Source organism: Rhipicephalus microplus, chromosome X, assembly GCF_043290135.1.
Source record: "Rhipicephalus microplus isolate Deutch F79 chromosome X, USDA_Rmic, whole genome shotgun sequence".
NCBI lineage: Eukaryota > Metazoa > Arthropoda > Arachnida > Ixodida > Ixodidae > Rhipicephalus > Rhipicephalus microplus.
The window spans coordinates 136,372,016-136,386,154 of NC_134710.1; the positions used below are offsets into that span (position 1 = coordinate 136,372,016).

Consider the following 14,139-nt stretch of genomic DNA (forward strand, 5'->3'; position numbering starts at 1 on the left):
AGCTGCCAGATGCGCAAGACTGCATTACACGGACTTCCGAACCGGGAGCGTGGCGTTTGTTTACGCGCCAGTGTCGGATGACTGCCTTGCGAGACCTCCCACACGACCCGGGGCTGTATTCCTCGTGGTTCAAGTTGAGGAGGGGGGTCGAACTAACCCGCAAAGGAGCCCGCCGCGCGAGCGAGCTCCTTTGGCCGCTTCGGCGTGCGTGTGGTGTACGCGGCGCTCCTTTGCAAGCGCCCGAAGGCGGCTGCTGGTCCGGCTTTGTTGCTTGCACGCAAGCCTTCTCCGCCCCCCTTTCTTTGCGTCTGTGCGTTCGTTCGCCAGCTCCGCACCCAGACGGTGCCGCCACCAGATCTACGCTGTACTGCACGCCTCTGAGACGGTATCGCGTCTCGGAGCGGTCGTTACCTGTGGGGATGCTCCTCCGCAGAGCTCAACAGCGTAGTCACCTTGACTCTGCTCTTCCTGGGGAGCAAAAAAATCCCGCGCTGGAAGGTCGTTGTTCAGTCTTGTGACCGAGTCGTTCTTTCTAAACTTCCTGATCGTTTCTTTTTTGTTTCGTGCACTAGCCCCAACACATGAACGTGGTTCTTGTCAGAACCTGGAAATACGGGGATAGAGACAATGACCGCGGCAGGCGTTATTGTTCGACTACGGTATTAAAACGCCGGAGAAAACAAAAGGCGATGTAAGAAACGCTGTCGGCGCATTCCCGTCAAACAAGTGTTCGCAGCCGTATACCTCGTCCTGTTGTCTTCCGAGTGCGGGATTGACAGAGCCAACGAAGGCCGCCGTGTAAAGCGAATGAGAATGGACGTTAATGGGGAAAAGAAAACCCCCGCGGTCGCGCTCCTAAAGATCCACCGGCTTCTCCTGGCCGCATCCCCTTAACGCTGCTCTGAGGGTTCCGCCACCGGAGTTGCTCCTCTTGCGTGAGGCTCTTTTCTCCGTCTAATATCTTCCTCGCCATGTCTTTGTCGTTCCTTTCCCTTAACGTATAGCGCTCTCTCGCGGGGGCAGTTGGCAACCGGGCGACGCCTCGAGGTGGCGACCCGGCGCCGGCGATTCGCGTCTAGACGGCGGCCGTCCGTGCGCGAATTGTGAGCGTGCACTTGCTGCAACAAGCAAAAGAAAGAAAAGCACAAATAGGCACCCATAAATAAATGGGCTTGGAAATTTTGCGCCTCTGGAAGTCTTCTATTGTTTTCCAAATAGAAGTCATAAAAAGGCGCCTGTGTCTCCGCTCATATTGCAGATGCATTCTGCGCCCGGTGAAGAAGCCGTTCACTTTTTTTCCTTCCTCTTTTTTTTTAACTCGCTCTCCACTCCTTCAGCCTGAGTGTCTTACAGAAAGGCGCGGCCCTAGACACTGAATGGGGCCGTAAAAACACAGCGCGTGCGGGTGCCGCCTTTTGTCTTCCATTTTCACGGCGGCCGGGTCGATGCGAGCCGCGGCGCTGTGTGCCGGACAAACGGTTCAGCGCGTTAAACGGGCTAGCGTTCGTTAAAAAAAAAAAAAGGAAAAGGGCAACACTAAAAAAAAGTCGAGTCTCCCCCTCCCCCGACTGTAGAGGAGACTCTTATTATCTATTTACTTCTTTTAGACGAGCCGAGTGCGCCGGTTTACATCGATTCGACACTTTATCATCCCAGAAGCATTACCGAAATGGGACAAGGAGGAAATAATTAAAGAAACGAACGGGTTAATGACCGAGTCCTATACTCTACAGCGGGTTTTTATAGCGATCGGTCGTCTAGTGTCCTTTGCTCCTTTTTTGTTAACATGTGCGATGAGCCGAAAGAAGGGCTTATATAGAAATAAATGGCCAACTTGGGTGGCTTTTCGCCTGCACATCGTTCTTCTCACAGTGGTGCGTGTGCACAGATTTGTGCCAAGCAGTGCGGGCGCACGAGTCGACCGCGGGATCGCTAATGAATTATGAATTCGTTCGACGCAAAAGTCATCTGAGCGCGCACACACACGCACATTCTAACAAAAAAACTAATTTTTCTTCCCCTATTTAGGTGTTTATGACCAGTTGACAAGCGATCGAGAGACAAAAGAGTGAAGCCGCCAGAACACGCGTTTGCGTGGTCTGTTAGAGTCTGCTCTCTATATATCTATAGCAGTAGCCCACAGCACATGGCAAGTCTTCCCAGCTTCGCGAAAACAGTCAGAGTGCGCAGCTACGGATATCGTCAAAAGCGTGAAGTGCTTCTGACATCGTGTTGTTCTTATCGTGAAGGGGGAAAAAATGTGGGCGTGGCAAAAAAAAAAAAAAACCTTCGCCCCTTCGTAGGAGATGCGCTTCCTACAAGCGGCAATTATATGATCGACATGGCGAAATCAAATAAAATTACCACTTCGCAGTTATTTAACGCTGCTTTGTCTTACACCCACGGGCAATGCTTACTTAGTCCAAGTTTGTGAAGAAAATAAGACGGGTTAGCACTAACTCTGCAGCGTTATTGGTGCAGGTGTGTGTGTCTTCATTCCTTCGATGGGTTCGTTCGTGGTGCACAATGTGTTATGAATACTAATGAAATACCCCGCCAGTGGGTTAGGAAAAGTAAATCGTGGAAAGAAAAGTTCTCAAAACTTGCTTAACATGCAACGTGATCTGGAAAATAAAAAAGAGACAGGACCACACCGGGAGCCTTAGCCATACAACAGTATCGGCGCCATGTTGATCTCGATAAACCTTAAACTCCTTAATCGTTAGTTTTTGTTTTTTAATTGCCCGCATTTATTTTGAAATTAACCAGTGTCATCGCATGCATGCCGGACCTTTGGAATATGTCAGCCTACTCCAAGTAAAACCAGCAAAACTTCTAAACTAACTCGTGCTCACCCCTCAATCTCTCTCTCTTTATATATATATATATATATATATATATATATATATATATATATATATATATATATATATATATATATATATATATATATATATATATATATATATATATATATATATATATATTTGAACGTCATTCACGCTGTACCCGACGTATTCTATGCAAGAAAGGGGCGACAAAACATTTACGGAAGCGTCTTTACTTAACCTTTCCAGCTGGTTGACCAGTAAAAAAGTAACAAGAATTCATACATGGCTTTAAAAGCACCCTTAAAGGGACCCACAACTAGTCTGAACGGGTGATTAGATGCCAGTAGAAAGGAAAGCAGCGTGAACTATGGTGACAATTGACAGCATACTTTTCGCGATTTGAGTAGGATTTATGCTCTTAAATCGCGCTCAAAAGTAACCAAAACCGGCGTGTCGTGCCCCTAGCGCTACAACTATGAACCACAACTATGAAGTCCTAATAAAGTTGCTGTGAATATTTAAAGTGCAGTGGAATAAGCAACAAACTAAAATGAACAATTACATATTGGAAATTTAAGCCTTATAGTATATGGCGCACAAGGTAAAATAGGTAGAGCATGCAAAGTGGCGCTGCTTTCGTTGCCTCTGCAGGGTGCAGATGCGCAGGCGCGCGGCCGCACGGCGTTTCCATAATAGCTGGATTTCCGTCACGTCGGGCGCGTGGGAAGAATTCGATTCATTGATATGTGCATGAGGTTCAACGTCCCCAAACCACTATATGATAATGAGAGACGCCGTAGTGGAGGGCTCCGGAAATTTCAACCATCTGGGGTTCTATAACGTGCGCCCAAATCTGAGCACACGGGCCTACAGCATTTTCGCCTCCATCGGAAATGCAGGTGTGCAGCCAGGATTCGATCCCGTGACCTGCGGGTCAGCAGCCGAGTACCTTAGCCACTAGACCACCGCGGCGGGGCGCGTTGGAAGAAGCACGTGAGCTCGTGAATGCGATCGCTGCAGCACGCGAAATGCCTTCGACCGATTACTCATGTGGAGAATTGCTATACCACTTCATGCGTGCTGCTGGTGGTGACGACGGTGGGTGGCGGTGCCTCGGATTCGTCGCTACCGCTGTCGTCCGTCGAAGAGCATGTCGCTCTGGCGCTACTTGATAGGGGTCCAAATTTTACGCTCGCATGTGAGCCAAAATTAATTGCTTTAACTCGCTCAAGTTGTCAAGTGATGACATATTGAAGCCACCCAACTACGGCCGCATGTGAACTATACACGTGTAAACGGGGCGCTTCGTTTTCGAAGACTTATCCCGGCTGCGGCGGCTGCATTTCCGATGGAGGCGGAAATGTTGTAGGCCCGTGTACTAAGATTTGGGTGCACGTTAAAGAACCCCAGGTGGTCGAAATTTCCGGAGCCCTCCACTACGGCGTCTCTCATAATCAAATGGTGGTTTGGGGACGTTAAACCCCACATATCGATCAATCGTTTTCGAAGACTTGGTTTAGCTCGACTTGGCTGAAGTCGAAAAAAAAAAACGACCTGTGCATGGCCGAAAGTACTTGCATAAGAAGCCCCGGGAAAGCTATGCAACTCTTGTAAAATAATTGAGCGCTCCAGAAAGCAGTGGTCGCGGGTCTGCAGGCTTGACGAACACAACACTATAGGTGTTTGTAGTTAGGGCTCCACTTTCTATCACTGCTGGCGTTACTCTAGCGTATAATCGCTGTCGCGATCACATCCACGGTTTGCAGCATGTCTCCTTAAAACTGCATAATCACCGCAAATCGAATAATTCTGATTATAAATGTTCTACAATGTTTTCCGCGTTACCATGCCGTGATTACAAGCTCTGACTGATAAGCTTTCCGTTGCTCTCAAGAAAATGGGTACCACAAATATTGGTTGTGGCTCCCTTTAAATAACAGGTCAGCGCCATCTGCACTGGTTAGCATTACGATGCGCATAACAAAGTCTCACGTGGTTAAAAAAAGAGAAAAGGGGGGTTAGGAAAAGTAGGAAAAGAGACAGAGTGTCAACCCACGTTCCGAACTGCAAGCTTCCACACAACCCAGCCGCAAGTAGCCAATGACTACAGGGCTTCTCTGGTAATCGAAATTTAAGTACTGCTTCCGCATGTTTTCTGAAGTGCCGGAAGGTGACTGAAAAACGCATTCGTGCGGAATTCCATGTTTGGTGTCTCAGGGAATATGTAAATGTTTCCAAATTCCCAAAGGTCTTAGGCTTTATCTGAACCCTGCTGTCTCTGAAACGTCAACTGCAAATAAGCTTAGGTGGCAAGATGAGCTGAGCAATGCTTCACTTGGGCTTATTCGCATTACCATAAATCCACATTAATCGTCAATTGATAAGCTTTAAAAAAAATAAACTACCCTATCTAGGCAGCTCGTCCCTCACGAAGCACATTTTCTGGGTGTTTATATGGAGAGAAAAAAAGGTAAACGCCTTAGGCAAAACGAAAGCTCGGAAAATATTGCGGGACGATGTTTCAGCAGCACCCAAATGGCCAAAATAAGGCGTTCGCCAGTTTCTTCATTGCGAACACCTGAAACATTGCCGGAGACAAGCCAACAAAATGCCAATACAGTCAACATTTCTGACGTTATACAATCCTCCCTGCAGAGGAAAGGGTTCTTTCAAAAGGCCTACATTTCTGTCCAACTTTTGGTGGCTTTGACGAATTTACGTTAATGAAAGATATAAGAATTTCACTCAGAATATCAGGCTAAGGAAATATTTTCGCGACCATGCTAGCAACAAAGAAGCTCGCCCAGCTATACCGCCCATGACATACTGGACGTCTGCCTCGCAAAGGGATAAGTGCCTAGACTTTTATATCAAAGCTGTCGCGCGCAACGGGCTCGACGCTTACAAAATTCGTAGCCTGTTCAAAAAAATCTTTCTGCCAGTCAATTTGACGCTCCTAGAAGTTTGAATGCACGTGATGGTATCATAAAACCGGCAGACAAGGGTGACTCGATTGTGATAAAAGAAGCCGCATATGACAGTTATTCGACACTGCTTTTTACAAAAAACTTCCCGCTCATCCTACCACTGACTTTCTTGTCATCATGAAAGATACCATTAAAGCTTTGGTAAAAACAAAAAGGATCAACGATAAGACAGCACGCAGCCTCATTCCACTTAGCAGTGTTGCCGGAAAATTTTACCTGCTCCCAAAGATACACAAGCCAGGAAATTCAGACTGTTTCATTGTTTCAGGCATTCAAACAGTAACGGAAAACATATCTCGTTACGTTGAGAATTTGATAAAATTTCTCCCGCCCACATTCGCTTCCTTTGTTAAGGATACCAACGATTTTCTCAATGGAATAGCACACCAAACAGTACCTGGAGGTTCGCTTCTGGTGACGATGGACGTCACCTCCCTCTACTCTATAGCATCCCCCACAAGGACGGTTTACAGGCTATTTTAGATTCGTATGTCCACTCCGAATCTGACAAGCTGATTGACAGGTCAACGCTCTAAACCCTGATGAAGTTGATTCTCGAGTTCAATAACTGTGAATTCAATGGCTCTCATTACGTAAAAATCAGTACAACATCGACGAGTACATAATAGGCCCTACATACGAAAAGGTCTTCACGGGAGTGCTCAAAGACTTGTTTCTGAAGAGTGTGCTATTAAAGCCTCATTTGAAACACTATTGATGACATGAGACAAGAAGAGACAAGAAGAGAGCAGAGTGGATTAGGGAACAAACGGGGGTCAAGGATATCATTGTAGAAATCAAGAAGAGAAAATGGACATGGGCCGGACATGTAGCGCGTAGACAGGATAACCGCTGGTCATTAAGGGTAACTCACTGGGTTCCCAGAGAAGGCAAGCGAGTTAGGGGGAAACAGAAGGTTAGGTGGGCAGATGAGATTAAGAAGTTTGCGGGTATAAATTGGCAGCACCAAGCACAGGACCGGGTTACCTGGTGGAACATGGTAGAGGCCTTTGTCCTGCAGTGGACGTAGTCGGGCTGCTGCTGCTGCTGCTGCTGATGATGATGATGATGATTGATTACATATTTTTCTTTATTTGGACACATGGCGAAACCTAACTTCTAAACATTATAGCGAAATCCAACCAGGTACATCTCGCTATAACATTCTCCCACGCTTATACTCGCCCTTGTCCGCAGACTTCCTCGACGTCACGATTACCTACCATGGACGCCTCATTACGAAGCTCTTTAAAAAAGCCAACAAATAATCACCAGTTTTTTTTCTCATTTTGAAAGTAGCCACGTGCGCAATTGGAAGACTAAGATTCCATACAGCCAGGCACAACGCTTCAGGTGCATATGCTCTGAAGATCAAGATATAATTCCTGTTGCCAGGTTCTCAAGAAGAAGCTTCTTAAGCGATAATATTAGGAAAAAAAATTATTGACTAGGCGATGCACCAAGCCAGAGAATGCGATCGGATGGACTGTTTAAAATGTATAGCATAAAAGACAACGGGCTGCAGTTTGCCAATTTGGTACTAACACATTGAGCGTCCATCCCCAAGGTTAAAGGTATACTGCGTAAACATTACAAAATCCTCACCCAAAGCGACAGACTAAAAGAGGCCTTTCCTGAGCTCCCTCAACTCGTGTGTAGACACTAAAAAATAATTGGTGACATCCTTACGTCACCTGGAATTGCTACCACTAACCGTACTAGTTGTATATCCGCTGCAACAAACCACGCTGTAAAGTTTGTCCTCATATATAAACTTCATTAACTGCAACCAGCACATTTAACCAATTCATTTTCACAATTAAGGGCAGCTTTAATTGTGATTCATTCAATGTAGTGTATTTGCTTGAGTGTGGCATCGGCCACATGCAATACATATGGCCACACCGAAAAACCATTCAGAATCTGTTTTAACAATCACAGATCGCAGCATTTTCGCCTCCATCGAAAATGCAGCCGGGATTCGATCCCGGCCACGACCTGCAGTTCACTATAGCCGAGCACCATAACCATGGTCGCGGGTACAGGTGCGACGTCTTTGCGACACCAATATACAGCTCGCTTCTGTGAGCTCGTGTGCTTGTACAGCCTGAGTTCAATTGAGAGTAATTCCCAATCACCAGGGTTTTACGAGCCAAAACCACAACTTCAGTACGGGGCACGTCGTGCGAGGCGCCTGCAGTATCTTTAACGTGCACCTGAATCTAGCACGCGGTGGTTTTTTGGAAATAATTCCTAGACAATACGCGCTTTCGCGCGCACAGCGTCACCCGTATTTCGAGAGATAACTCAGAAACACACATTTAGGACTGCACGTCATGCTTACAGAGTCCGTGAATGTCGCATTTTTGTTATAGTAAATGGGTAAAGGCGTTCAAAGACCAAATTCACAAAGCTTTGTGTTCATGGCTGCTTTCTACCATTGCATCTTATGAACAATTTGCTTGCAATTCAAGCACAAGAGTCTTCTGTGAATGGGCTCTCGCCTGTTATTTTTCCTGTTTCCGGTTCTCGTTATGCTGATGGCAAATGCTTCGTTGTGATCAGTTGGCTGGCAGGGATGTTTATACGTAGAGTTCGCGAAGTTCGTTTGTGGTTCCTCTTGATTTTATATACCGAAACTTTACTCTTTCCCGCATTATAGATCGCGTAAACCAGTATTGAGGACTGGGCGATTAAAACTTGTGATTCGTAAGTTGCATTACCAGGCGACCTTTCGCATGTGTCACATATGTTCAGCACCATGACTTGCTGAAGTCATCTCGCCCAAATGACCCAACATATTGCAAGCTCCTTTTGTGAATTCTGGTGCATGGAGTACTTTTTCTGAAATACTCCAGAGCATCAGCGTGTAGCCTGGTATGCGAAAGTTGTTATACGTGGCCTGGCATAACACTTGTTTTACCCTTAGGATGCCGCAGTATGAGCAGCTATAATATATAATTTTGTCCTTAATGAAAGCTTGTTGACGGTTCAGTTCTGCAGGAACAGACCGCGTTATCGTGTGGCATCTTAAAAGTAAAATAAGTTATCGTATTTCTTGTGCGGCCGCCCGTTGTGAATGGCTCCTCCTAAAGGCAATGTCGGAAATTTCTACTGCACCCATCGTTGTGGATGAAGTGGCTTTCCCTTACTTTCATAAAGCCGCGCATAGGCCTTCTGCAAATAGAAATCAAGTCTTGCACGCGCAAGGATGCCGCCCCGTATTGCATGGCGGCAGACTCGTGGCCACAGCTGGTCGCGTCTCGGGCATTTCCATCACGCCCGAGGCGCGAGTGAATGGAATAAAGATGGGCTCATCTGGGGGGTATCCATTTAGTGCAAAGTGTGCCAAGCCATTTGGAAGCGCACTTGAAAATGTTTCGGGTCGGCCTTTGTGTCGGGTGCGCGCCAAGATAGCGCAGCTCATCTCGCATTCCCCGGCCGCCGGGCACACGCCCTGATAGACATATCCGACGCGTCCTCCGCGACCGGGTGCGCCGGCGATACGCGCTGTAAGTATACTGAGCTCGCGAGGAACAAGCTTACAGCCTGGTACACGCCGAGCACCCCCTCTATAATAGGACGGGACCTGTTTTATCGGATATTGTGCCCGGCCACAGTTCTTCAAAAAGACCGTCCTTTGGTTGTTCCCGTACTGCTGACAATTTATATGTACGTGTCGCGACGGAACCGACTGCGAAACGTCGCTGACGTGTTTCACGTGCATGGCCTCGCGGTACAGATGTCAAAGCGAGGTAATTGCGCTGCTGCCATGTCGGCTGCTTTCATCTTGCGCGCTTTTCGGCTTTTTGTTTCCTTTCCCCGCTGTCTTATCATCGGCATTATTGCTCGCGGACTGATTGTGTTGTCGAATGAGCTATTATTTAATTGCACCGTCACTGGCGCTGCATAGAAAACGCTTACAAGGTTCGCGTGCGACCAGAGACTAACCCTTCTGGCGACCTCATCTGCCATGACGATAGAGGTTCAGTTTATGATTACTTTTTTACTATTGTTATTTTTTCATCGCCATACGTGTGATGTTTAGAATACGTGATGATGCGAGTATACAGACCATGCGCATCAAATGCGTGCAGCCTTTTGCTTGCATGGCCTCGCTTTCCATTCACCGCGACCTGTAGCCATGGCTGCGCTACCAGTATGCCCAGCATCACGGTTGGCTGGCATCTTCTCTTGAAAACATTTCAAGTTTTGCGAATACGAATGGAAGATGGCACAGGCATATTCAAAAGCCTACGAACGGACACACTCAGGACTCCGGTGATTGTGTACTGTACAAGGCACTATCTAGCGGCTGTTTCCATCCTGGTTTTCATTGCAACCTCGGTTGCAGATATAAAGTTCCCATTAAAACCAGAGAGGAAGCAGCAACTAGTTAGTGTAGAGCCGATTTTCCCATCGTTCAGGCTACATAAGGGTATTTGTAGTATCACTGAAAATACTTGGTACAAAGTATAAGTTTGTTATTATTTTTTGCAATAATAAAGCCTTGTGAACTATGGTGAACGTATAGTGCTCAATTGGACGGACATTATTTAAGAACCTGGAAGTTATTGCGCTTAAGTTCATATAGCTGCCTCAGTGATCACAATTAGCGGTTAGAATACAACAAGTGATACCGTTGTTCCTCAATTCACACTTTCCACAAGTGAAATGAGAAATGCAAGTTGGCTTATATACAAGGAGGCAAAGTTGAGGGCATAGTTCTGACCGTGGCGTGGTTTCTTGTCTTTACTGAGTGAAACAGATGCGGGTACACTCAATCTGATTGCTATATATGTGAAGGTATCGGTGAATGTCACTGCGTGCGCAAAGAACAAAATGAGAAGCCGTCGTGTCGTGTAGCTACACATTGCAGGAGAAAGCGAAGGCCTGTTCACCGTCAATCCCATTTGTGTGATGCTACATGTCATTAGGACGCAGCGTAACGCGCAGCCCTGTTGCCGCCTTCGTGTTGCCGAAAGCGACCGTTGCTGCGGGCGGCGCGCACACAAGAGGCCCTTTCGGATAGCTGTCGTTGCGCGGCCTCTGATGCATGATGAGCAGCATGTGCTTGGAAGCACCTTATATGTGGACATCGCGCCAAGTGCCACGACACGAGGCTGTGCAGGCGCTGACCGTCGGCGACGGGTCGTTCACCGTCCGCTCAGCACGCTGCTCTCTCGACGGTGGCGAGAGGAAGGACAGCTCGAGGCATAAGGACCGGAAAGAAAAAAAAAAAAAAATGCCGGAGGAGAGCGCGACGAAGCTGCGGATTTCCGATAGCGGAAAGAGCGACAGCTCGGGGTTATCCATCGTTGCTGGGAAGAGCGGCGGCGGCAAGCACCACCATCTGGGAGGTCTGGCGCCCAAGCCGGAGTCGATGGCGAGTTTGTCGCCACGGTCGAGAAGCGACACAGCGTCTCCTGTTGCCCAGCGTGGCTGCGGTAGGTCACCAGATGTGGTTGCGTGCCTCGCTGGCAGCCAGGGTCGTACTCCGGCGCACACCTAGGCCGCATGTCGGAAGGGGAGGCCTCCGTTCCGCCTAGCTTCTTTCCCGGGGGCGCCGCATTTTTTTGCTCCTTCCCCGAAGATGCTGCCTGCGCAGCGGGAAGTGTGACTGCTATGTTGCCCCCGCCGCTGGCTCGCGCTGCTCGGGCGGTCCCGTGGCACGCCGGCCGTTTATTCCAGCGCGCGTCGGCGAAAGCCGCGCGTTGACTCACTCGGTCTGGCGCGCCATTTCGCCCGCCACGGGCAAGAATAGTGCTCCGTTGACTCGGCGATTCGTAGCACCAATGAAGAAGACTCTTCGCTACGTCAACCACGCGCTGTCGCTTCGGAAGCGCGCGGAGATGCTGATAAAGAGTGTCTTTCGGTATCGCGTTACATCTGCGTCGGTTCCGCGGATGCCTCTTTTTTTTTTTTTGTCTATCTGGGGCACTTGGCGGTGCCTAATATTTCTGTCTGCGCAATTTCTTCAGCCCCCTTCATGTGAATAGTAGCACGTTATTATCCGCTTCTTTCTACGTAGCAAAGAAATGAAAGACGATGATAATAAAAACACTACAAAATTATAGATATATTCAAAAAGTGGATAAAAGCAACTGTGGTCAACCGTCTTTAATTGAAAAGCTGAAGTCCTTCAAGATATTTTTATACCAGTCATTTTGTTGTAGATACGTCCGACTTTAACTCTTGACAAAAAAAAAAACGTATATACAATACGCAAGAACTTGTCTTGTAGAGAACATGCATGCTTGTCTTGCAGCACGATGGCAGGTCATAAACGATCTGTCATGTTCGCAAAAGCTTTTTATAAAACACCTTAGAAACACTAGTGGGAACAAGCTATAGCAGCATGAAGAAAAACTCGCCGTATTTGCATAGCGATGCTTATTGTTATGCTCGAGGAAGCGGTTTCGATGCTCGGCCATGGCTGCCGCGTTTCGATGGAGGCGAAATCAAGGAACAACCGTCTGCTTTAAAGTTAAGTGCACGTTAAAGAACCCCAGATGGTCAAAATTTCAGGAACCCTTCACTACGGCGTCTCTCATAATCATATCGTGGTTTTGGTATGCTAAACCCGTACAGTTACTATTAAAAGACAGAGAGAGAAAAAAACGTAGATGAAAAAGAAAACGCACGGAGGTTAACCTGCATGGTATACAAGTAACCGTTTTGAGGCCCCGAAATGAAGAAAATGAACATGGAAATGAGCACGGACTTTGGTGGCGATATCACTTGTTTCGTCTGCTGATAGTATCCATGTTGTTGCAGAACGGCTGCTGGAGGAGCCCGAGGAGGCGTCCCCGGGAAGCGCGGGCGAGTGCCGGCTGGCGACGGCCTCTTCTCCCGCGCCGTCCAGCGACGCCCCGCTGAGTCCGTGCGAGTCGCGGTCGCCATCTCCCTGTCGCAGCACGGTGTCGCCGGCGGTGTCCACCCAGGGCGAGGACGGCACGTCTTCCCGAGACTCCGGCGCGGGCACCAGCGGCGGCGGCGGCGGCGGCTCCTCTTCGTCAAAGACGTCGAACAATCCCTACGCGGCCGGTCTCAAGCCACGCTGCAATTCGGAGGAACTTGTGCACGTAGACTGCCACCTCGAGAACAAGGACCTCTGGGACAAGTTTCACGATCTCGGCACCGAGATGATCATCACGAAGTCCGGAAGGTGAGCCATGCATAGCCTGCTTTATTAGTAGAAGCTCCAATCAAGCAGTAATTACCTAAAACAGAGGAGAGAGAAAGAAAAAGAAGGGAAAAAAAACAGGTTAGCGAGGAAGGCAGGGAGGTTAACCCGTGTAGGCAAAACTGGTATGCCACCCTCCAGTGATGTAAGGAGAGTTTCAAAGTTAGAGGTAGTGAGAAATAGAGAGAGAAATGAAAAATAGAGAATGCATGAAAGTTGACCCGAAGAGCATCTGGTTGGCTACCCTCCGCTGGTGATAGGTACAATAGAAAAGCGTGTATCAAAAAGAAAGAGCGTGTATTGCAGCGAATATCCACGCTGCAGTGTAGCAACTTCTCAAGCATCGTCTAGTGGGTCTGTCTATACTGAGCATTGCTCGCGGACGTCGCTCGTACTCGGGTTCCGTAAAGTAAGCCGCTGGTTGAGCTACCGGTCGATCGACCCTTACGCCAGCGTCCAACAAACTCCTTCATAATAGCGTGATCTCTCTTGAAATGTTGTCGCTGAAGCAAAGTCAGCAAAATATGTATGGGACGCTCAAATTTCTTTCTCACTTTTCTTTGTTTCCGCACGAGAAAGGCGTGTCTTGTAGAGAGGTGTGCTTGCTATCGTCGAGTTCAGTGGTTTAATTGTGCCGATTGGCTCCTTTATCATGACAGTGACCATTGCAGTATTTCTGTATCGGGCGCGTCGAAAATTGCTATGATACGCAGTCAGCGTTAATTGAAACGCTGATTTTGCGCTGTGTCAAAGCAAAGTATACGTGTCCGCGTGTTGGGCCAGATCATGGTAGAGAATAAGAATATTCCATCACTTACGGCGTCCTTTCTAAGTGAGTCATGGAGTTGGTCGTTATACCTTTCTGTTAAGAACGTTCGCGAAAATTTGGTACCCGTGATAGCACTGCTTACGTATCGTTCAATTTGTGCGCAGCTCGGCAAAGCCGTGCATAGTGAAGACATTTCCGTGTGTTGCTCCCGGTATAAGCTGAATTTACTCTCAGTCTGGACGTCCATCATCACAATTAAAGGTTTCACATTTGCTATCCTTAGTCGACTAAGGAGAGAGCAGGAAACGCTACTACATAGACTGCGGCTGGCTGCTGCATATATGCGACGATACTTATGCAAGATTG

At 47.8% G+C, this 14,139-nt stretch overlaps 1 protein-coding gene and 1 long non-coding RNA gene across 2 annotated transcripts in view; one reads left to right on the forward strand and one right to left on the reverse strand.

Moving 5' to 3' along the window:
- LOC142775783 (uncharacterized) overlaps positions 1-14,139 on the reverse strand; it is a 670,285-nt gene that overhangs the window by 53,016 nt on the left and 603,130 nt on the right. The gene's annotated exons all lie outside the window — the stretch shown is intronic.
- LOC119176520 (uncharacterized) overlaps positions 1-14,139 on the forward strand; it is a 130,372-nt gene that overhangs the window by 41,020 nt on the left and 75,213 nt on the right. The window contains exon 2 of the mRNA XM_037427846.2: positions 12,596-12,986. Coding sequence (XP_037283743.2) covers positions 12,596-12,986 — 391 coding nt within the window. The remainder of the gene's footprint in view (positions 1-12,595; positions 12,987-14,139) is intronic.